The 22,229-nt window shown below is 39.0% G+C and overlaps 1 protein-coding gene across 2 annotated transcripts in view; it reads right to left on the reverse strand.

Moving 5' to 3' along the window:
- Positions 1-20,898, reverse strand: part of LOC131077724 (inositol monophosphatase 3) — a 99,259-nt gene extending 78,361 nt beyond the window's left edge. Inside the window, exons 1-6 of one of the 2 annotated variants that reach the window (XM_058015263.1) lie at positions 20,743-20,898; positions 20,595-20,653; positions 20,461-20,511; positions 13,452-13,532; positions 13,268-13,371; positions 12,931-13,015 (exon numbers count right to left, since the gene is read on the reverse strand). In XM_058015263.1, coding sequence (XP_057871246.1) covers positions 12,931-13,015; positions 13,268-13,371; positions 13,452-13,532; positions 20,461-20,511; positions 20,595-20,653; positions 20,743-20,755 — 393 coding nt within the window. In that variant the 5' untranslated portion in view covers positions 20,756-20,898. The remainder of the gene's footprint in view (positions 1-12,930; positions 13,016-13,267; positions 13,372-13,451; positions 13,533-20,460; positions 20,512-20,594; positions 20,654-20,742) is intronic. The other variant, XM_058015264.1, reaches the window with a different exon arrangement.
- Between the last annotated feature and the right edge of the window lie 1,331 nt (positions 20,899-22,229).

A 22,229-nucleotide genomic window follows, 5' to 3' on the forward strand; every position in this document is an offset into this window, starting at 1 on the left:
TCATCCAGTTGTGAGCGCAATTAGAGCTTGTTTGAAGCCATCGACACGAAGAAGAGAAGCAAGTTAGCTCAAAAACGCCTCAATGACCTTGTCTTTGTGCAATATAATCTTCGATTACGTGTAAGGAAGGTAGAGGAAGTAGCGGGTGGTCCACTTGACTTGAATGATATAGATCCTTACAGTGATTGGACATCACAGGAACAACCTCCATTGTTTTTTGAGGATGACATCACTGATTTGGAGAGGCAGGCTATGGAGGAGGAGGGGGGTGGATTTGGTTTCTCGTTGGATGGCATTGAGGAGGAAGAGGATGAGGATGAGGAGTCATTGCCAGCCACAAGCAAGTGGAGACATAGCTTCATCTAGGATGGAGGATGAGCCAACCATACCGAGCGAGGAGGCACAGTCACGCCCACTGCAAACTTCTAGGACTAGACCCTCTAGTTTTACCTCTCCCCTAGTTTTTGCTAGAGCTGGGAAGAGGAAGTTGTAATTGTAATTTGTAATGATGTATTTACTTTTGGTTTTACAAAAACAATTTACTATTTTGCTTCCAGGCTTCCAGCCATCAGCATTCCTCATGAGGATGCGATTTTGTAGACACTTTGCATTTAAATATATCTAGAATCAGCTTGTTTCTTTTGTGTTATCATTTATTGACTCATTGGATGCTTCTTCTCATTAAATTTTGCAAAAAAAAAGCATTTTTTAATAAATTTAAGAGTGTTTTTAAGTTGCCAAGTTTTTCTCGAGTTTTTTTCCAGGGGCTTGGCGAGTGGCAAAGTTGGGGTGGAAATACCCCACATATCAAAAAATTTGCCCTCAAAATCTTATGTCAGCCTTGTAGTTCATCCAATTGTGAGCACAATTGGAGCTTGTTTGAAGCAATCCACATGAAGAAGAGGAGCAAGTTAGCGTAGAAACGCCTCAATGACCTTGTCTTCGTGCAATATAATCTTCGATTGCGCATAAGGAAGGTAGAGGAAGTAGAAGGTGGTACAATTGACTTGGATGATATAGATCCTTACAGTGATTGGACATCACAGGAGCAGCCTCCATTGTTTTTCAAGGATGACATCACTGATTTGGAGAGGCAGGCTATGGAGGAGGAGGGGAGTGGATTTGGTTTCAGGCTGGATGACATTGAGGAGGAAGAGGGTGAGGATGAGGAGTCATTGCCAATGACAGAAGCAGGTGGAGACATAGCTTCATCCAGGATGGAGTACGAGCCAGCCATACCGAGCGAGGAGGCACAGTCACGCCCACTGCAAACTTCTAGGACTAGACCCTCTAGTTCTACCTCTCCCCTAGTTTTGGAAAGAGCTAGGAAGAGGAAGTTGTAATTGTAATGATGTATTTACTTTGGGTTTTACAAAAACTATTTACTATTTTGCTTCCAGGCTTCCAGCCATCAGCATTCCTCATGAGGATGCAATTTTGTAGACATTTTGCATTTAAATATATCTAGAATCAGCTTGTTTCTTTTGTGTTCTCATTTATTGACTCATTGGATACATCTTCTCATTAAATTTTGCAAAAAAATGCATTTTTAATTAAATTTAAGTGTGTTCTTAAGTTGTCGAGTTTTTCTCGGGTTTTTTTCAGGCCTTGGCGAGTTTTGTCGAGTGGTGAGTAGTTCATCTATGCTTTGCCCAATCAAAACCATGTTGGATAGTCTGGAGGAGTTTAGGATAAGCCACGTTTACAAGGAAGGAAACGAGTTGGCCGACATGCTGGCCAAAGGGGCGATGATGTTAGGACATGTTTAATATTGAGTACTGACAGTAATATTAATGAGCCAATTCAGATGGGATGTGGGGTGATGATTTCATTATGGCTTTCTTGGAAATATTCCTTCCCGTATCTCCTCGTCTAATGTCATATGGGCAAATGAGATGAGTAACATGTATGCCTAGATTTTGAGAGATTTTTCTTGATTAGTTAGGACAGTTGATGTGAGATTTAATCTCATATTAACGCTTGGGAAATGTCTCTGAAAGGTTGGAAATTGTATGGCATGAGGGTGTAATCAACTCATGAAATACGATGGACGGCTCGCAAGGATTTGGCAATCATGTAATTTTAAGGATTGCGCCTATTTATAGGTTTAGCAGGGCTCTTTTTTCACATTACGTTTGTCTATCTCTTTGAGGAGTCGAGGTGGAGTGAGAGTAAGGTGGTTGCATGCAGTTATGGACACGTCGATAATGTTGGAAGCCAAGAAACGCCAAATGGCTTTTCTAGGAGAAATTTCAGAGAAAAGGTTACTATCGGTTATGGCTTCTAAGCATCCGCTCATCCTGCATGCCATCAAGAGGGTGTTGGGCGAGGAATTTCTTAAAGTGTTGTCACAAAAGTTTGCACCCTTGATGAACACGCATGCTCATCAACCTTGTGAAACATTGAAACAACCTACAAGTGTGGGACCTTGAATAATGTGAGGCTGAATCTCCGGAGAAGGCCGACTTCCTTGTCAATCTGATGCAAGTGTTGGACTAACCCAACACATATAAATCCTAATCTATTAATTTTGAGGGGGAAAAGGGGAAGAAGGAATGCTTAAAAGGGGAAAAAGGTTTGCACCTAGATTGAAATTTGATCTTCCCTGCCTATAGCTGCACAAAACATCAATAAGAACTACCCTAGGTATGCACAAGATCCTATCCTAATTAGCTCCCTAAGTATAAGTGAAGGTTGGAATTCATAAAAAATGGCAAGAGGAACTAAAAATAGTTCATAGGTGACATCCAAAGAGTACAACTCAAGAAAACAAACAAGAATGCATTCAAACAATAAGGTAAAAACATTACACAAATTGTGAAAACTACATGAAGGCAAATAGGTAAGTTCTATTCATGAAAAGGCAAGACAAATTTACAAATGCGGAAGAAAACAAACATGAATTTCTGCAGAAGAAAAGAGAAGAAGATGATCCAAAAGATTACAAAATTTGCCTCTATAATTTAGGCATAACTCGGGTTGAATTGCAATTAAGAAACCCTAACCCTACCTAGGGTTAGGTTACAAAATATCAGGAGGAAGATCAGATCAACTGATCTGATGGTTGCGTGCATGCAAATCTCTAAAAATATTTTCCCCTTCTGGGAAGAAGCAAAATCCTTGCAAAAGGGGAGGATCTCTGCATGTGATGTGTTTGAGATCAACTTGCAGAGCCAAAAAATCTCCAATCCGCATTGAAGGGCCTTAGGTAGCGTTTGGAAATGGTCTACACATCAAGTCTCGAGTAATGGCGGAGGCTTCCGATAGTTGGATCAAAATCTGATCAAATATCGACCACCGACCAGGCAGAAACTGATTGTTGACAATCAAGTCGACAACCACCCTTGCAAAGAGTTCAAAAATTTGACCTGCCTGTGAGTTTGAACCTCGGCCACTAGATCTCCCATGGCGCACGAAGATGGACGCGTGAGATATCCCCACATAATTGCCAACAGGGCCCAAAGGAGGTTAAAACATCACCATTTGATCCCTCCTCTATGAAAATCCGACGGCCTAGAACGTGCCACGCATCAGGCTAGACCCACCATCTTATCGCGGTTTCGCGAGGCACGAAAAGTCATCACTTAATTTTTCTACAACATGGCGAAAGCTATCGCCATTTCACAGGCCGGGTCCCACCTTGGACTTGTATCGCTATGAAGCAGCGAAAACCTCGTGACTGGGCCTCGCGGTGATGTGGCACATAGGTTCCACCTCGAATGGAGTTCGTAAAGACTCGGCCTTTCGGCCATACACCTTTTTCCATCCTATCCTCTTCGAAAGCTTGAAAAGGCCTTTCGCCATTTCGCAAGTCGGCTCCCACCTTGGGGTGAGACTGCTACGAAATTGCGAAGTTGTTTGATGTTACCGTGGACATTTCGCGATTTCGCGGGGAGGGCCCCACCATTCTGTTATGTCTTCGCGAAACCGTGAAGACGCTTGTCTTCCCGCCAGCCGGTGAAGAGGAAGAAAGAATCGGCCCCACCATGACATGAGACCCTCCAGTCCGGAGGACCTTAAGTGTTTTGACCGGTTAGAGCCGGTCAACTCAAAATTAGAAATTTAGAACCCGAATAGATAAGAAAGGATAAGACCTTTAGAGTTTAGGGTTTTAGGGCTCTAGAAGGAGGTTTACCCTTAGGGATTTAGCCAATCTGAAATGTCTCAAATCGATAATCTTCAGGGCTAAGATTGACATAAATTAAGTCAACATAAAGCATACCACCGCTACCGTGTTAATTCGGATATCCCGACTATGTTAGTTGCCATGCTGATTTACATGGGGGTAAGTAAGCCCAAAGTGAAGAAGATTGCTCAAATGGTGTTTAAGCACTGTTTCTGGGGGAAATTGATGATGTTATAGACAATGTGGATGACAATTTGCGCACCCCCCTCTCGCAAAATTACTATATGTTTGTCAGTAGGGGTGTGGAAGTGAAGAAGTATGTGGTGGTACAATCCCTTGATCAGCAGAGGCTGGTGGCAAAATGAGGTCTGAAGGACCGCAGCATTGCTTTTTTGTTGCGTGTCACTGGTATACTGTCAAGGTTTGATAAAGCTTGGAAGAAAAACTATATTGAGGTGGAGGGTTTGAGTGGGCGCCAAGACATTGGAATTATGGATAATGGGGAGGAAACCTCAGAGAATGTGTGGGCCTTGGTCGTGGTGAAGAATGGGACCTGAAAGACTACCGACATCTAGATGAAATGGCGGACTTTGAAGTGCATGTGGACTACGACATGGAGTGCCCTATGGTGATGAGAGTTGTGTTGGCTCGTAGAATGAAGGAACATGAGGATGACTCAGAGATGGACGCCAACTAGGAGGCATTAGAGCCAGACTAAGTGTATGCAGGCGCAGATTGATATGGTCCTTTCTTAATAGTTTGAGTACGCCCTTTTGAATCATGGCCTTGTAAGTGATATAGCAATAGTTTGCTTTTAGGATATGAGGTCTTTCGGTAGGTTTGTCTATAGATGTTTTTCATGTATTTTTGTGATTCTGGTCTGCACTCGACAGTTTTTGTCTAACACTACTATTATCATAAAAGCTCGCACCCTTGCTGAGCTATCAACTCAGCAACCTTGTGAAACATGGAAACAACCCCGAAGTGTGGGACCTTGCGCAAGGGGGTTGAGTCTCCCGAGAAGGTCGGCTTCCTTCTCAATCCGATGTAGGTATTGAACCAACTCAACACTTCAAAACTTACTCCTAAGCCTATCCTAACAATTTTGCAGAGGTAAAGGGAAGAGAGAATGCTTGAAATAAAAGAGGTGATGCACCAAGAAGAGATTGTTCCTCTCCCCACCCGAAATGACACAAGGAATCAATTGAATTGCCCAAGAGATGCACAAACTTCAATTGCATGAGTGACCCAAATGCATGTGGAGGTTAGGATTTTCTAAGTGTCAAGAGAGGAGAAGGATTCCCACAAGTCATACTCAGAAAACAAGTTAACAAGTCATACATGTGAAAGAAAACCACAAACATACACTTATAATGGAGGTAAGAACTCATACACAGCATGCATAAGTTAAAGTAAGGCAAGAATGGTAGTTTCAATTCATTCAAAGGCCAAAGGCCAAACTTACAGTTGCAGAAATGCAAAAATAATTACAAGTCTTTAAGAGAAGAGAAGAGCATAAGAAAGCTCAAGCCAGCAAGGAGAGAACCCCTTACAATGAGGCTTAACAGCCTTATATAGAAAAATGGCTTACAATGGTGATCATGACCCCTGCATGTCAGTCTGGAAGTGCAGGGAAGTGCATGCACCTGCCTTGTACATGCAAGCAACTTAGCCATACCACCAAAGGCAACTCTGAGGAAGGTGGACTGACTAACCTTCCAAAGTCAGACATGACATAAGTCACCAAGCATGGCCCCGTACCTCCTTGATGGAAATTCTACCAAAAAACATTTAATGCACCCTTGTGGCTCCACAAAAGAAAGTGCTCAAATCACCAAAACTGTCGGAGCATTAAAAGCCTTGAGTGTCGATCACGCCCTCCGGAAGTGTTGCCAGTCGGAAGGAAGCCCAGAGACTTTGGAAGCTCGGACTCTCGAAGTGAGGAAGACAAGGGAAGGGGCAAGGAACTTCAAAAAGGCTAAGGAAAGAACTTCGGAACCTCGAGGTTCCAGAGTTCTGGAGAAAAGAAGGAAGAAGGGCTAGGAGGGAACTTCGGAACCTCAAAGTTCCGGAGAAGGAAAGAAAGTGGCTAAGGCAAAAGAACTTCGGAACCTCGGGATTCCGGAGCTCTGGAAAAAGAAGAAGGAAAGAGACAAGGGCAAAGAACTTCGGAACATCGGGGTTCCGGAGTTCTGGGGAAGAAGAAAAGGCCAAGGGAGGAACTTCCTCCGGTCAAGGCAACACCTCTCACTTCACGATTCTTCTCTCCTTGATCAACTGGGGCTGCACTAGTCCATGGAACATATCTTTGATCGGTTCTCACTGATGAACCAAGGTTGTCATAAAATGACAACATTTTTGGCGATTTCTGCGGGATGCTTGCCTGCTAAGCATGAAGTCTAGAAGCCTTAAGCATCCATTGGGCACTGAGTCGCAACTGCAAGAAAGAAGAAAAATCTCTCCTCTGTAACCTGCAAAGGATCAAGATCAGCCATTCTGAAGGGGAACAGCCTGTGCTCATGCACTTCTTGGAAAACAAGAAACCTAACTAATATTTATATTGTTACAATAAGAGGCAACTGATGCTTTTTCCTCTGTCAAAGAGGAACCTTTTGAAGGAGCTAATCCCCCTCATACCATTGTTACATTCACCATCTAGCTGAAATGGTTGAAACCTCTTGTATGCATGCATTAGATCACACATACTACTCATGTGGTGAAAGAACACTTCACCATTTACCTTTCCACCATAGGGAAGCCATAGAAAATAGCCACCTGAGACATTCGGGGATGCATGAAGCATATACATAGTAGCAAAGGGGGAGCTTTTTAGGAGTTGGCTAGCATCAAAAGAACTACTCCTTGCAAAAGAGAAGGCATCTCTAGTATACAAGGGGGCATCATTTTTTTCACAATAGCCAACCTCCTCTTGGCATGAGTTGAAACCAAAGGAGAAGGCCTCGAACTCACATGGTGATGAAAAGTATACCATATCTCTGTCTTGGCCAGCACAAGGGGGCTCTTCAAACACATCAAATTGGAAACTTTGAAGCTCGGGTATACTGTCAAGTTGAGCAACCAAAAGACTGTCAGCATGCCCAACATGTTGTTGCTCAACGTCATCAAACTTGGTATGTTGGTCCCAAGTGAAACATTCAAGCTCAGGCACATCATCCCTAATGCTAAAAGAAACATCTTCACCTTGAATGAAGACCTCATATTCAACATCATCATTTTCAGGGACAGGGGGGAACCAACATACATCATAATCACATGTGCTGATATCCAACTCATCAGCACAAATCTCAGGTTTATGAGACACCTCACAAGAAGATCTAAAATCTTCAGATTGTCTCTTTGTTTTTGTTTCCTCCTCCAAGCAACAGAATGCAACAACCGCAGGTTCATGGCACAATCCATCAGCCATGCAATCTGCAGCAAAACCATTACCCCCTGTGCCCTCCTCAAGACTAGCATGTTGCTCCAGAGCTACCACCGAGGGAGGTGTAAACATATCCTTCTCCTCATGATCAATAAAGAAAGGAAGATTGTCAAATGAGAGGACAGTGTCCTCTTTACCTTCACACTCGTCATGTTCAATGACCTGCTGCTGCAACTGATTGTTCTCAATATCCTCCTGCAACATTGTTGATTCCTCCTCCTTTAGAGCATATGAAGACTCACCAATGGCCGATTGAACCCCTTCCTCATGATGAGGATGGGAACCATCCATCCTCCATACAATAGGTCTACCCTTAAAAAGGGAGATAGCATCAGGAAATGGCCTAAGTGGTGGGGTGTTTTGCAAAAGGCACTAAGGAGAAGGCTCTTGTATAACAACAATTGGAGCTCCCTTGACACTTGGAATTTTAAAACTAGGGGGGTTAGTTGAAGACTTGGGAGGTCTCCCCTGCCTAAAGCTTGGGATTTCAAGCTTAGGAACCCTAGGAGCATAAACATCCTCCTGTATGAGCCACATCTCGATGGCTGCTAGGTACTCAATTTCTTTCTTCCTAGCAGAGGCAAGCTGCCTTGCAAGGAACTCCTCATGTTGTCTTTGGGCTCCCATCTGTTGTTGCTGAAGGTGAGCCTGATAAGCAAGCTGATCCTACTGTAAATCCCACTCCTATTGTCTCTTCAGCTCCTCCAGGTGCTTGGTGAAATCAAGCAACACACTTTTGATTTCTGCAGTTTGCCTTTTTTTGTCATCTTGGAGCTGGTTGGGCTGCCAAGAAGGTTGAGCAGGGGTGGGTGGGTGGCAAGCATTAGGAAAGTACACACCTGCTGCTAAAGTGAAGTTGTTTGGCTTGAAACTAGGAGCAGTCTTAGTTTAGTCTTGTTGGTAAGGACGAGAAAAATGGTTGGCATTCTCATAGAATGGGGGTGAATAGAAGTTACACCCATGATGTGAACTCATTTTAAAGCATTTGAAAGAGATGGAGCTTTTTTAACAAAATGCTTAAAAGAGCAGACAGGCCCTCTCAACCAGAGACTGATAACATACCACAGATCCACCAAATGATTGCAGAGTTGCCAAGTGCTTGAAAGATGTTGCCTCCAAAAGCTTGATGAACTGAAGAACACACCGAACCTTCAGTTGGCTTGGGCTTAGGACCGCATGAATTTGGAACCTCGGGGTTCCGAAGTTGAGCACTTAGGCACTTCAGGAGCTGGGGGTTCCGGACTTGTGAAATTTGGAACCTGGGGGTTCCGGAGTTCCAGAGTGGTGACTTGGGAACCTGGGGGTTCCGGGGTCCCAAAGTTAGGAACTTCGTATGAACAAGAACTGGACTTTGAGCAGAGTCGCCAAGTGCTTGAAAGGTGATTGCCTCTAAAGGCTGAAACACTAAGAACTAGCACTGAATCCTTAGCATGTATGTCGAACTTAGTCCCACCGGGCGTGCCAAAAACTGTTATCACAAAAGCTCGCACCCTTGCTGAGCTATCAACTCAGGAACCTTGTGAAACATGGAACCAACCCCGAAGTGTGGGACCTTGCGCAAGGGGGTTGAGTCTCGGGAGAAGGTCCGCTTCCTTCTCAATCCGATGCAGGTGTTGAACCAACTCAACACTTCAAAACTTACTCCTAAGCCTATCCTAACAATTTTGCAGAGGTAAAGGGAAGAGACAATGCTTGAAATAAAAGAGGTGATGCACCAAGAAGAGATTGTTCCTCTCCCCACCCGAAATGACACAGGGAATCAATTGAACTGCCCAAGATATGCACAAACTTCAATTGCATGAGTGACCCAAACGCATGTGGAGGTTAGGATTTTCTAAGTGTCAAGAGAGGAGAAGGATTCCCACAAGTCATACTCAGAAAACAAGTTAACACATCATACATGTGAAAGAAAACCACAAACATACACTTATAATGGAGGTAAGAACTCATACTCAGCATGCATAAGTTAAAGTAAGGCAAGAATGGTAGTTTCAATTCATTCAAAGGCCAAAGGCCAAACTTACAGTTACAGAAATGCAAAAATAATTACAAGTCTTTAAGAGAAGAGAAGAGCATAAGAAAGCTCAAGCTAGCAGGGAGAGAACCCCTTACAATGAGGCTTAACAACCTTATATAGAAAAATGGCTTACAATGGTGATCATGACCCCTGCATGTTAGTCTGGAAGTGCATGCACCTGCCTTGTACATGCAAGCAACTTAGCCATACCACCAAAGGCAACTCTGAGGAAGGTGGATTGACTAACCTTCCAAAGTCAGACATGACATAAGTCACCAAGCATGGCCCCGTACCTCCCTGATGGAAATCCTGCCAAAAAACATTTAATGCACCCTTGTGGCTCCACAAAAGAAAGTGTTCAAGTCACCAAAATTGTCTAAGCATTGGAAGCCTTGAGTGTCGATCATGCCATCCGGAAGTGTTGCCAGTCGGAAGGAAGCCCGGAGACTTCAGAAGCTCGGACTCCCGAAGTGAGGAAGACAAGGGAAGGGGCAAGGAACTTCAAAAAGGCGAAGGAAAGAACTTTGGAACCTCGGGGTACCGGAGTTCCGAGATAGAGAGAGGAGGCAAAAGGGGAAGAACTTCGGAACCTCGGGGTTCCGGACTCCTGGAGAAAAGAAGGAAGAAGGGCTAGGAGGGAATTTCGAAACCTCAAGGTTCCGGAGAAGGAAAGAAAGCGGCTAAGGCAAAAGAACTTGGGAACCTCGGGGTTCCGGAGCTCCGGAAAAAGAAGAAGGAAAGAGACAAGGGCAAAGAACTTCGGAACCTCAGCGTTCCAGAGTTCCAAGGAAGAAGAAAAGGCCAAGGGAGGAACTTCCTCCGGTCAAGGCAACACCTCTCACTTCATGATTCTTCTCTCCTTGATCAACTGGGGCCGCATTGGTCCATGGAACATATCTCTGATCGGTTCTCACTGATGAACCAAGGGTGTCAGAAAATGACAACATCTACCTGAAAATTCTATAAGGTTTGGGCCCATTTTGTAGTCATTGGGTTTAGTAGGTTGATAGGAGTTGGAGTCGGATTATACTACAATCAGCAGATATCTCATATAGCTTTTATGTAAACTTTTATAATACTAATATAATGGGTGCTGCTCCTTGAAGCTATTTAACTATAAAAAAAATAAAATTAAAATATTAAGTAAATTATAATTAATATTTGATTAAAGTTAATGAATGGTCAAAAGGCATGAAATGATAGGTTGTGACTCTCCCAAATATGAGGTATATAAGGGAGAAGAGAACCCATTTGAAGGGGAGATAATTTGGGAATCAGAAGTGGAGATCTGATTTAAATAAGAAGTGCAGATCTGATTGTGAAAGGTTTTGTCCCTTTCAAAGGGCAGAAATAATGATGATTTGCACTCTTTCAAAGGGCACTAATGGTAAAAGTGTGCGTCTCTTGCCAAAGGGCATACATGATGAAGAGGTGTGACCTCTCCCTCACATTGAGAGATATAAAGGAAAGGAATCAAAAGCCTCCAGTAATATCACCATCGATCAGATCAGATCAGAACTGTTATTAAGTTACAGGCAGTAGCATCCTTGTTCTTGATGGTATGCATGGGGAAGTGCTTAATATGTATGCTCAATATATTAAGCCTGATAATGTTCTTATGCAGAATTTAATAGTAACATTAATATAGACTGCAATATGTATGACAGTCATACTTAACTTCATATACATTCATAATTCCTTGATCTTTTGCTAATGCCTTTGTGAGGATAGGTTGGTTTGTGTAGAGAAAGGCAAAGTAATTCGGTCACTAAATGGGTAAATCCCAAGATGGGTAAGGACAAATATTTCTGAAGCCTTGAGGGAGAGTCTCGAGATGGGCATAAATATATGTTCCTAAGAAGCCTTGAGGGAGAGTCTCAAGATGGGCATAAACATATGTTCCTAAGAAGCCTTGAGAGAGCCCACTCGTAGACTATTTCCAAGTGCCCTAGCACAATTCCACCATCTTCCATAGGGTTGGGGAAGAAGTGAGGGCGAACCCTAAATTTAATTAGTTATTTATTATACTTCTAATCTCAATAACCTAATTTAAGACATAATGATGTTAAATGATGTATGTAACAATTGGGAAACAGGTAGTGTTCTAATAGGGGACATTATAGAGAAGCGAAAGTTTTAAATGTTCAGACGCTTAAAAGTGACTTTAAGTGCCAAAAATGTTTAAAAAGTAAATTAAGTCACTTTTTGGAGTTAAAAGGCTTAATAAATTGATAAAGTGATTTCAAAAGGGAAAATTTGAAAAGTTCCCTGAAAAGCTTATAAAAAGGGGGAATGGAGAACTCATTTGGGATGTTGAGTTTATTATTTCTAATATCTCTCTGAGAAAAACCTGTGTGATTCTGGAGATTTGGACTTGGTCCACCTCAGCCTTTCTAAGGATGAAAACCCTATTGAAAAAGACTAGCTATGGTAGTGAAAGATCTACTCTGGCTGGTATTTGATTGAGATATCTTACAAGTATTTCACAGTGCTCTCAAATTTGAGACTTCTTTGTGTGGTTTCGTTCAATGTCTGGATTGCAAGAGATTTTGGCGATGGGGTTTGGAGGATTCAATAGCAACATATTCACTTGCTTTGGCATGGAGTTTGTGGGTGTTGGAGGCTAGGGTTTGGGAGTCTTTCTTGTTGCTTTAGAGGCACTGAAGACATACAAACAGCAAGCTTATCATTTTGTGGCCATTGGAGGAGTCTCTGAGAAGTAACGTCCAAGTTTGGAAGTGCCAGTTTGTTGATTTTATTCAATATTGAGCTTATTCTTATATTGCAGCAAATAGGTATGTTGGCCCTTCAATTTAAATGTGTTTTGATCATCTAGCTATCAAAAACTTTGTTAATATATTGCATTTTCAGTTCTGGAGATAATTCTGAAAATTATTGCTGAATGTGGGTTTTTCTGAAAACGGTGATTTGAAAAGTTATATCTGTTATTTTATTGTTGTAAATGAGATTATTGTAAAACCTATTTCTGCATCTCCATCTACTTCTCTAAACACATTCAAACAGAAAAACTAAATAAAAAAAAACAAGAGTGCATATTACAGAAGCACCGTCTCTTACAAGGTGCACACATCATATCTATATTGAGCAGCTTTATGATCTGAAATAGTGCTATATATGGACATTTGACTCTGTGCAATGAAGCACTTAAATAGGCCAATAGTATGAATATGCATTTTGATTTAGAAAGCATATTTCCTAGTAACTGTGCACTAGACCAATCAAATGTATTTGGTTATACCTTTTACAAAGTGCATGATCAGATGAAGAAGCTTATTTTAACACGGTTCATCTACAAATATTGCCACAAAACAACATTTAACTCACCTCACCAAGCATTGGATTGTACACAACACCAATTGTAGGAATCTTTTCAATAGTAAGTCCAATTGAAACACAAACAAAAGGAAACCTGCAACCAAGTCCTGTATGATAAATAAGTATACCATAAAAATAATAGCCTTTTCTTGCAAAGCTTCACCATTCACTTTAGTTTTCTCTTCTTGTTTTCAAATAAAAAGAAGCATTCTATTGGCATCCATTCATAACCCAATGTGAGTTACACATACAACATATGCTATCTCTCTAGAGTGCAAAACCAATATCCAACAAGTAAAGGGTAAAGTTCTCTGTTTAAAAAACTGACAGACAGCAGAAATTGTACCCATGAACAAAATTGGTCGTTCCGTCTAAGGGATCGATTATCCATGTTGGCACGTCAGTTAAATCAGCAGTGCCATTAACAGCAGAAGTTTCTTCCCCTATGAACTGCACAGAAAAATTAAATCATTAGCTATGCTCGAATGGATACAAGAACAACAGAAGCTTCTAGAACACTAATTGTAGACCTGATGATCTGGATATGTTCGTTTTAGATGCCGAAAAATGGAGTCTTCACATGCCTTATCAGTCTCAGTAACCAAATCAACCTGCCTTGAAAAAAGCACAAATTACTCTCCAAAGATTGAGAAATGAATCACTCTAAAATTCTGTAAGCCACTCTCAATCCAATAACAGAGAATGAGCAAGTAGTCATCTCAACAACAGGCCTTTGTAGCTGTCTAAGGCCATTATAAATTCCTTGGCATTCCTTTTGGCACTTCAAGCACATCAGAAATCTTCATAAGAAGATGAACATCAAATTAATATCTACAAAAAATTATCGTATTATTCAAGAGACATGTTACAATTCAACAAGAACAAAGAGAACCTATAAAGCACCTACTGCTTAAACTACTTAGAGAAATCAAATTCAACGTGGCCGCCTTAAAAAATGGACTGAATATCTAGCAGTAGACCCCAAGAATGCAAAGGCTGGAGGATACCAACAAGTATAAACGAAATCAGAGATTTACTAGTAATGGCAAGCTTTTATAGAAAATTTTGTTTAACTTCTCTAAGATAACCTTTCCCCGAACAATTACAAAGGAAAACAAAAAGAATTGAATGGATTAGGAAACAGTGGTAATTATCATCCCTAAGAAAGCATTAACCACATTCCTATCCTTACACTACTAGATCCAAGCAATCAATTTACAATTAACATATATCTAGCACACATGACGGCAGCAACTTTCCAAAAAAGGCAAAAGAATAGCCTATGAAAGTAAGAAAATGGGCAAAGCAGAAAAAAAAAAAAGTAGTTCATAACTAGGAAAAATATTTTATGGTAAAACCCTATATTGACAAAACTAACAACAATAAAGTAAACCTAGCCTTAAAAGGTGAAAAAGAGAAGAACTAATGTTTAAGAATGCCAAAACATCATCAAACTCCTTAGCAAGTGCATAAATAGTTCCAAATAGCAACCCTCTCAAGAACAAAACTCTTTTAAAGGATAGTTGAGAAGAAAGCTTCCTTTATTATGAAAGCACAATAGTAGTACCTTATTGCAACTCTCTCAAAAAAATATTCTTTACGAATGTCACAACCACCCACTAGCAAGCCATGTACACAGAAATAAAGCTTATTAATTTGTTGTATGTCTTTCCTAATTAATATGATGAAGTATATTGACAAGTTATACAATAACTTTAAAAGCTGAAAGAGTGCACCTTACATGAAATTTCATACCATTGACCATACCAAACAATGAGCATAGAAGTACGTCCATAGAATTCATTTTGCATTTACCTCAAAATTCTATATCAGTAACATTGCCCATACCAAACTAACAGTGGTGACAACCCACAATCAGATTGGAGAAAAAAATAGTAAAAATGTGTATATGCTAAAGTTCTGCAATGCAAGTAAACAAATGCTTTCAAGAGATAAATCAATTTTAGTAAAATTCTCTTACAATAATGTTGGGAAAACTATTGTTGGTGTTCACATATTTGTTAGAATTATTAGTTACATAGTTTGTTTAATAGGTTATTTGATTAGTGGTCGTATGTTGAGTTGTTAAAACAACTCAGTCTATTTAGGAATATTGTTACCTAAATAATAGGATATGAAAATCCTATATATATGTAATAGCTTATTGAATGAAGCATAGTGAAGCGTATTTTGTCAATAATTTTTTAATCTTCTATAATTCTACCCTAAATCTCTGATATGGCATCAGAGCTTAGGAATTTGTGCAAGTAATTTCTCATTTGTTGTTTCACCAAACTTCAAAATAATGGCATGAAGAATTGTTGGTCTGAAGGTTGTGCGATTTGAAGCAAATTTAGAGATGTTCGAGATTTGTGTATCTTTTTGAGATATCATTCTTTGAGTAACATTTTCAGCTTTCAGATCCCTATGCGTAATAGGAGGTGATAATGAATGCATAGCGCAGACAGCATTGCAAACATCTCGGAAGATAAGAAGGATCTATTTTTCGTTGATGCAGCCAGAGTCACTATTTTTTGGCACATTGTTCAACGCCTTTGTTCTGCCCAAATCGCATCTATGTGTGAAGGCTCAAGAGACTCCTCATCATGGCAGATTATGTGTTTGACTGCATACTGCTTCCCAATGGTTAAGGCTACGGTCATTGTTTGGAGTTATCATCATATGATGCTCAAATGACCATAGAGGAAGAGTTATTAAGGTGCCACAGAGTCTAGAATTCGGATAACGTTCAACCTATTGTATGCAAACCAACGTGCAAGAGAGACCTTTCCAGTATCAAAGCAGATTGGTGAAAGAAAATCGACTTGGTCAAAGTTCATTATCGGCCATGATCCGGCTTGTATAGAGTAGATCGAGCAACCTTTCGTTGTGGGCGGTCCACACAATTTTCCTTGTGTGCTATTTCACTTGGTGTTTTCTGTGGCGACTATGTTTTTGGCGTAGAATATCTGATCTTGTTGCTTGCGCAGTGAACTAGATTGGCATATGAGACTAAGAAGAAACTAGTCATCGATCAGAGTGGTTTGCAGTTCGGTGTTTTATGTGTTTTGGTTCATGTGTTGTATTCTTTTGTTCACCGCTTCTCTAGTTTCACGCCACAGTTTGGTGTTGGATTCGTATTTCATAATCTGCTTTGATGAGTGCATGTGCTCTGGTGTTGGATTAATATTTGGTATGTTGGTTTTCTTCTTCATGTGTAAAATATGTTTTTTTTTTAATTTGACAATATTGAGATTCAAAGTCAAATAGAATAGGGTTAATTCTACAAGTTGATAAATTTGTGTCATCAAAAGGTGCATTATTGACAGAGCCCGACACCTTTTTTTTTTCTATTGAATAAAAAAAGAAGGGTAGTTATGGATAAGTTAACTTTCATTGAGAAATTTGATGGTAGAGACTTTCATACATGGCAGATACAGATGCAGCTACACTTGATAGAAAAAGATCTTTGGGATGTTGTCAAACCAAACGCAGTCATACCAACTGATGCAAATGAACTCACCAAGTGGCATATCAAAGATCAGAAAGCTTTGGGAACTATTGGTCTCGGTTTGTCAAAAGCATATTTACACCATGTGGACTTTGCAAAATCGGCAAAAGAGATTTGGGAGTCATTAAACGAGCTTTTCGGATCTGACACAGAAAGTGCCAAGACAACATTGAAGCAGAGATTGTATGGATTGAAGATGGAAAAAGGTACAAAAATGGCAGATCACATTGGTAAGTTTCATTCTCTCCTAAATCAGCTAGCCGGGATTAATGAGAAAGTAAAAGAAGATGATGCTAAAGCAATAATTCTGAATAGCTTGCCTAAACATATGTCTCAAATGGTGTTCACGTTAAGCAAGGTAACCATTAGTCTTGAAGGGGTCATATCAACTCTACTTGACCATAATGAAGATTCAGAATCTGAAAAGGTCTTATTTGTACATAACAAAGCAAGAAAAAGCAAGTACAAATCTAAGCATATTCCTTCAAGAGGAAAAATCAAGTGCTTCTATTGTAATGAAATAGGACATGTAATTTTGAATCATAAGAAGAGAGCGCAAGATCTAATAGATGATAAACTAAATCATCATACTTCCTTAGCTGAAGAAACTGATTGGGATAACCATGCCAATGATGAAGGGCTATCATGTCCTAGTGATGAAGAATGCGTGCTTTAGATAGGTTCCAAACTAGAGGTTGGAGGACAATCAGCGTCCTCTCATTAGTCACCAACGATGAGGCCGCTTATCAGCTCTGGTGGAATTTCATTTTCTATTATTTCAGTATGTTGTGTGAATAAGTGGAAATTTCACATTGTGGGGGGGAATATAACCAATGTTCCATTCCCATTTCGCACAAAAATGACTGAAGTCAAAGGTATCTTCCAGTGGCAGTGGCAATTGTCTATGCTGTTCGAGATCCAGTGGCAGCGATCGACAACAGTGATTACAATTAAGAACATTGTGTTCTTATGGAATGTTTTTTTCAGATTTGTGATATGTATGTTGATTTCTATATACATTCCCTAACGTACAAGCATAGTAGCAAACAAAAGCACCAAAGTAAGTCAGTTCATGGATCTTGAAAGGGTTTGTGGGAGGATCCAGAAAACCACACGAGGTGAACAGTTGGTGGGTTCATGTTCATGTCCAGGTTTGTGGTAAGCCTATGTGAAAACCATGAAAGGTTGATAGGAGGTGCCTTTCGTTTGAATCAAGATCATGAGCCTGAAGAGTTGGGCTTACTGCAGGTGGAATGTGAGTTCTTACCATGTTCACACTAAGGGGGGGAATGTTGGAAAAACTATTGTTAGTGTTCACATATTTGTTAGAATTATTAGTTACATAATTTGTTTAATAGGTTATTTGATTAGTGGTCGTATGTTGAGTTGTTAAAACAACTCACTCTATTTATTAATATTGTTTCCTAAATAATAGGATATGAAAATCCTATATATATGTAATAGCTTATTTAATGAAGCGCAGTGAAGCGTATTTTGTCAATAATTTTTTAATCTTCTATAATTCTACCCTAATCTCTGATGAATAAAAGGGTCCCCTAATCCACCGAAATGCAAAATGGATCCCTTCAAAGCAATATATAGTTTAGAATCCCTAACACAAATAACACTTTGCCTACAAAACTTTAATGGAAAACAAAAAGTATCACGTCAAATGCTATAAGAAAAGCATGAATAACTAAATGAGTGTAAGCAAAACATGTAAAGGGCTCAAGCAAGGGCAATAGTATATCTAAGATAAGTAAGACAGTTTGCTATCGTTCTGAACTATTTTCTCAGATTGTACAAGAATACCTATTTATGAGAAAGAAATGTATGTACTTGTACAAGCCAATAAGAAAGGAAACACTATTTGTTCAGAAAGGAAATAATTGTTCATATTAACAACAAACCTATTTATTCTTTTCCACAAAATAAATTGCAACTAATGAGAGACTACAAGCGAACAGGATTTCGTTAACAAATCCAATTAGTGATCACATGCAAGAAAAGAGACAAAAATGTAGAGGCAGATATAATATCTACGCCACAATTGCAAAGTAACTTTCAACTTGGGCAACAATTTCACAATTTGGGCCTTTCACCCAAAAGGCTTGTGAGGAAGCATATGCTCAAAATGTCAATTTCGGGGACATATCAGCAATTGAAGACAAAGGAACTAGATGTTGAAGTTAAAGGTCATTCCTACCTCAAAGATGGTCTATTTTTCAGGTTGGACAAAGTTAAACACTATTAATAAATACAATACTGAAAACTCTTATAATAGGGCAGTTGATACATTCATTAACAACTTATAGGTGACCTTTTGAAGGATTTCTGGGTTCTTTGCCATCTAACATGCTTGAATGTTGCACTGAGACAGCAAAGAGAACGAAAGAACTAGACTCTGAGGTTACTGAATGAGTGTGACGAGAGGAGAATTATTACATATGCTCTGTCTGAGCTCTTTGTAACTACTTTTAGTCAAAAGAATGAGACAAACCAGAGCATTTGCCACTTCCAGCTGAAAACCTCTAAAATAGGGTTTCCAAGTTAAATTATTTTTCATATTTATTATGGTCCATGGATGTTATTGTTTACTATTTTCATGATTGTTTCATCTTTGTTGTATGCAACTACATGACTGTTTCATTCCAGTAACTTGCGAACACCAGTTCCAGCACTTATTGCATTCAGAGCTCTGTTATTTTGAACTATAATTCATTTAGAAAAGCAAAAACATTTGTAATTTCCGGAATGCATTCAAATGTAAGAGATAACAAATTGTTACTCCTGGTTATTAGGTGTAGACTTGGTTGCTGCTATTTGAAATGTTGAATCTTTTTTTGATGGATAGAATTCCATTACAAGATACGAGGTACTTTATAGTGGGTAAGCCTGGTTATAGTGTATGGAAAGCCAACAGATCTTTGTAACTTTTACTTGCTTCACTTAATATAATTATTGATAGTCTGTTTTTCTGTTTTTCTGTTTTTCAAGAAAACCATGCTAATTATCACAAATATAAAAGAGTTCTATCACAAAAAAATATCAGCGGATAAATCTACAGCTGTAAGTAGAAAATTCAAACTAAGGCATGGTACAAATGTTGGAAATACATTATCTGATGATGTTGGTGGCTCTTCTAGCCATAAACTTGTTACAGACATGTGACAATCCTGGCTCCGAATGATGCATTGATTGCCCCTTCACTCTCACAACTAAATATACTTGTTCTTGGATAATATGATTTGGATTTTAACCACTATAAGTTTACCTCCTATAATAAATTGCTACGTAATATTAAGTTATGTACTTTGTGCTTAGTTACTTTTCAAGACCTGCAGTTCTTTTTACCGTTTACTAATATAACCGAATGTACTTTAGAGCTACATTGACCTAATTGAGCTGAAATTATAATACCAAATTTGGATGGATTTGGTTCAAATCTGATCCGATACCCATTTTTTGAGCTGGCCATATTTGCCCAATACTGTCCAATTCAGCCCAGAATATTTAAGTTCTATATTTATTTTACGAATGTATTTAAAAATTCTGATTTTCCAATTCTTTTTGGCCTCCCTTATTGATTTTTGAACCTGTTAACTATAGCTGAAATGGGTGTGAACTGAGACGAGTCAGAGGCATTTTATGTATTTTGGGTACACAAAGTTCAAAAGTGTATTCCTTATTTTCCAGAACTTGCATAATGTTTCCTTAGATACTCCATTCTTGTCCAAGAGATCAGAGTAAAATGGTACAGGGGGCAAAAATAAGATCCTGATCCAAATTCAAATCGTCCTCGCCACACTAGCGACGCACAAAACTTCAGACAAGATATGGCGAGGCTGCAATAGCAAACAATTATGGCGTGCATTCGGACATTATATATGAAGTGAAATGATCTCATTATCGTCCGTGAGGCCTACTACTCTAAATGATCACAAAGCCAAAGCTGCAATCTGATGTAAAATATGACTGGTAATCTCCAGTCAATGTTTCCAAACAATAAAGAGAAACAGAAAAATTACCCGTCCTTTGTGCTCCACGACCTTGGTTTTGTGAAAATTCTGGAAAATTATCTGCATTACAGATTTTTCATAAGAATTTGAATTTAGGATTCAAAAAAACGCTTAAATTCTACAATATAAATTTATCATCTGACCTCCCCAGCCAATTTCGCTGCTTCCACTGCAGTAGACAGAAATGCAGCAAGCTTGTCCGCTGTTTCGCAGCCACGCCAAATTCAGTGAAGAAGAAGAGCAGTTACAAATCTTGCTAAACTTAATGACAAAATAATTTACTGGACTTACCGCAATCCCCCATTTTTGGGCGTTGGAGAGTTTTTTCCCTCAGCTGTGGAACTTCACGCAGTGGGATGATAGAGTGAATCGTGGGGGCCTTCGAAGATCAACTAGTACAGGTTATAAGAGAATATTCTTAATATATTCCCAAATAAACGATGCTCATTTATCATGCTTATTTTCCATTTTTGTCAACTTTCATGCGCTTTTCCAATGTATGGGTTTGCTTCACGGGATTGGTATTGATATCTTTTAAAAATATTTTTTATTAATATTTAGGGGAACTTAACTATTCACTCCTTGCACATTAAATTTTTCAATTACTAATTTTAAAGAAATTTAAAAAATGATAATTAAAAGTCTATTAATAAATTTGACATGTATCAATAGTAATCGATTTTTTTGCATTTTTAGATCATAATTGGCTCATTTATGCCCCTTTATTGGTACCCATAGCTCACGACTACTGGGGCATTTATTCATAAGTATTGACAATTTTAAGCATGTTATTGGGACATCTTTAAGTAGGTATCAGGCGACACTTTAAATTGTGTACTTTTTGACCCTTGCAAGCATAACAAATCCCACAACGTACATTGTTACTACCCAAAAGCCTAAACAATAGTGATACGTAGTTAAGTTGCATACATAGACAACCAAAAAAAATCATTGAGATCCGATGTATCGTTTAGGATTGTGGGTATGCAAAGTTAGCTATAACGACTATTGGTACACTTCCCCTATATGTGTTAAAAAGTGATAGATTTATAAAATTTAAATAAAATTAAAAGAATGATTGTCAATAATAATATAGTATTTGTAGACGTATAAAAATGGCCATATTCCTAAATGAATATTCAATGATTCATTTTATTCTCATTCCTCTATTTAGTTAAATCTAATTTAATTAAATTGCCCACATTCTTCTATTTAATTAAATAAATTATTCAATTTATTTAGTTAAATTCACTTAAGCCCCTGCCATTTAATTGAACAAATCATTTTATTTAATTAAATCCCTTCTCCCTACTTCTTAATTAAATTTACATTTAATTAAATAGTTTACCCCGATTAAATAAATCTAATTTATTTATTTAATTTCCCAACTTGCAACCAAATTGAAATAAAGCAATTTATTTTAATGAATCCTATTATTCGTCATCCAATTGCATTTTCCTACATCTCCCACTTTCATCCTAATCCCCTTCCTAAATTCTTCTAAAATCCATCTAATCCTAATCAATTAACTCAAACCCATTCATTATCCCTTTTCCCTAAATTTAAGGAGGTCACTTCTCAAATTTGGAGTAAAGTCTTCAAAAAGCATTAAAGCCTTTATGCCTTCAACAAGCTAACTTGTTGAATATCCCCAAATTTGGAAGGACTCTTACAAATTTGTCCCCAAAGTCTTCAAACCATTAATAGTTAACTAACCCTTAATGGCATGGTTAGAGACTTTTTGACTAACTTAACCCTCATCTAACCCAGGTTATCAT

Source organism: Cryptomeria japonica, chromosome 5, assembly GCF_030272615.1.
Source record: "Cryptomeria japonica chromosome 5, Sugi_1.0, whole genome shotgun sequence".
In the NCBI taxonomy this organism is placed as follows: domain Eukaryota; kingdom Viridiplantae; phylum Streptophyta; class Pinopsida; order Cupressales; family Cupressaceae; genus Cryptomeria; species Cryptomeria japonica.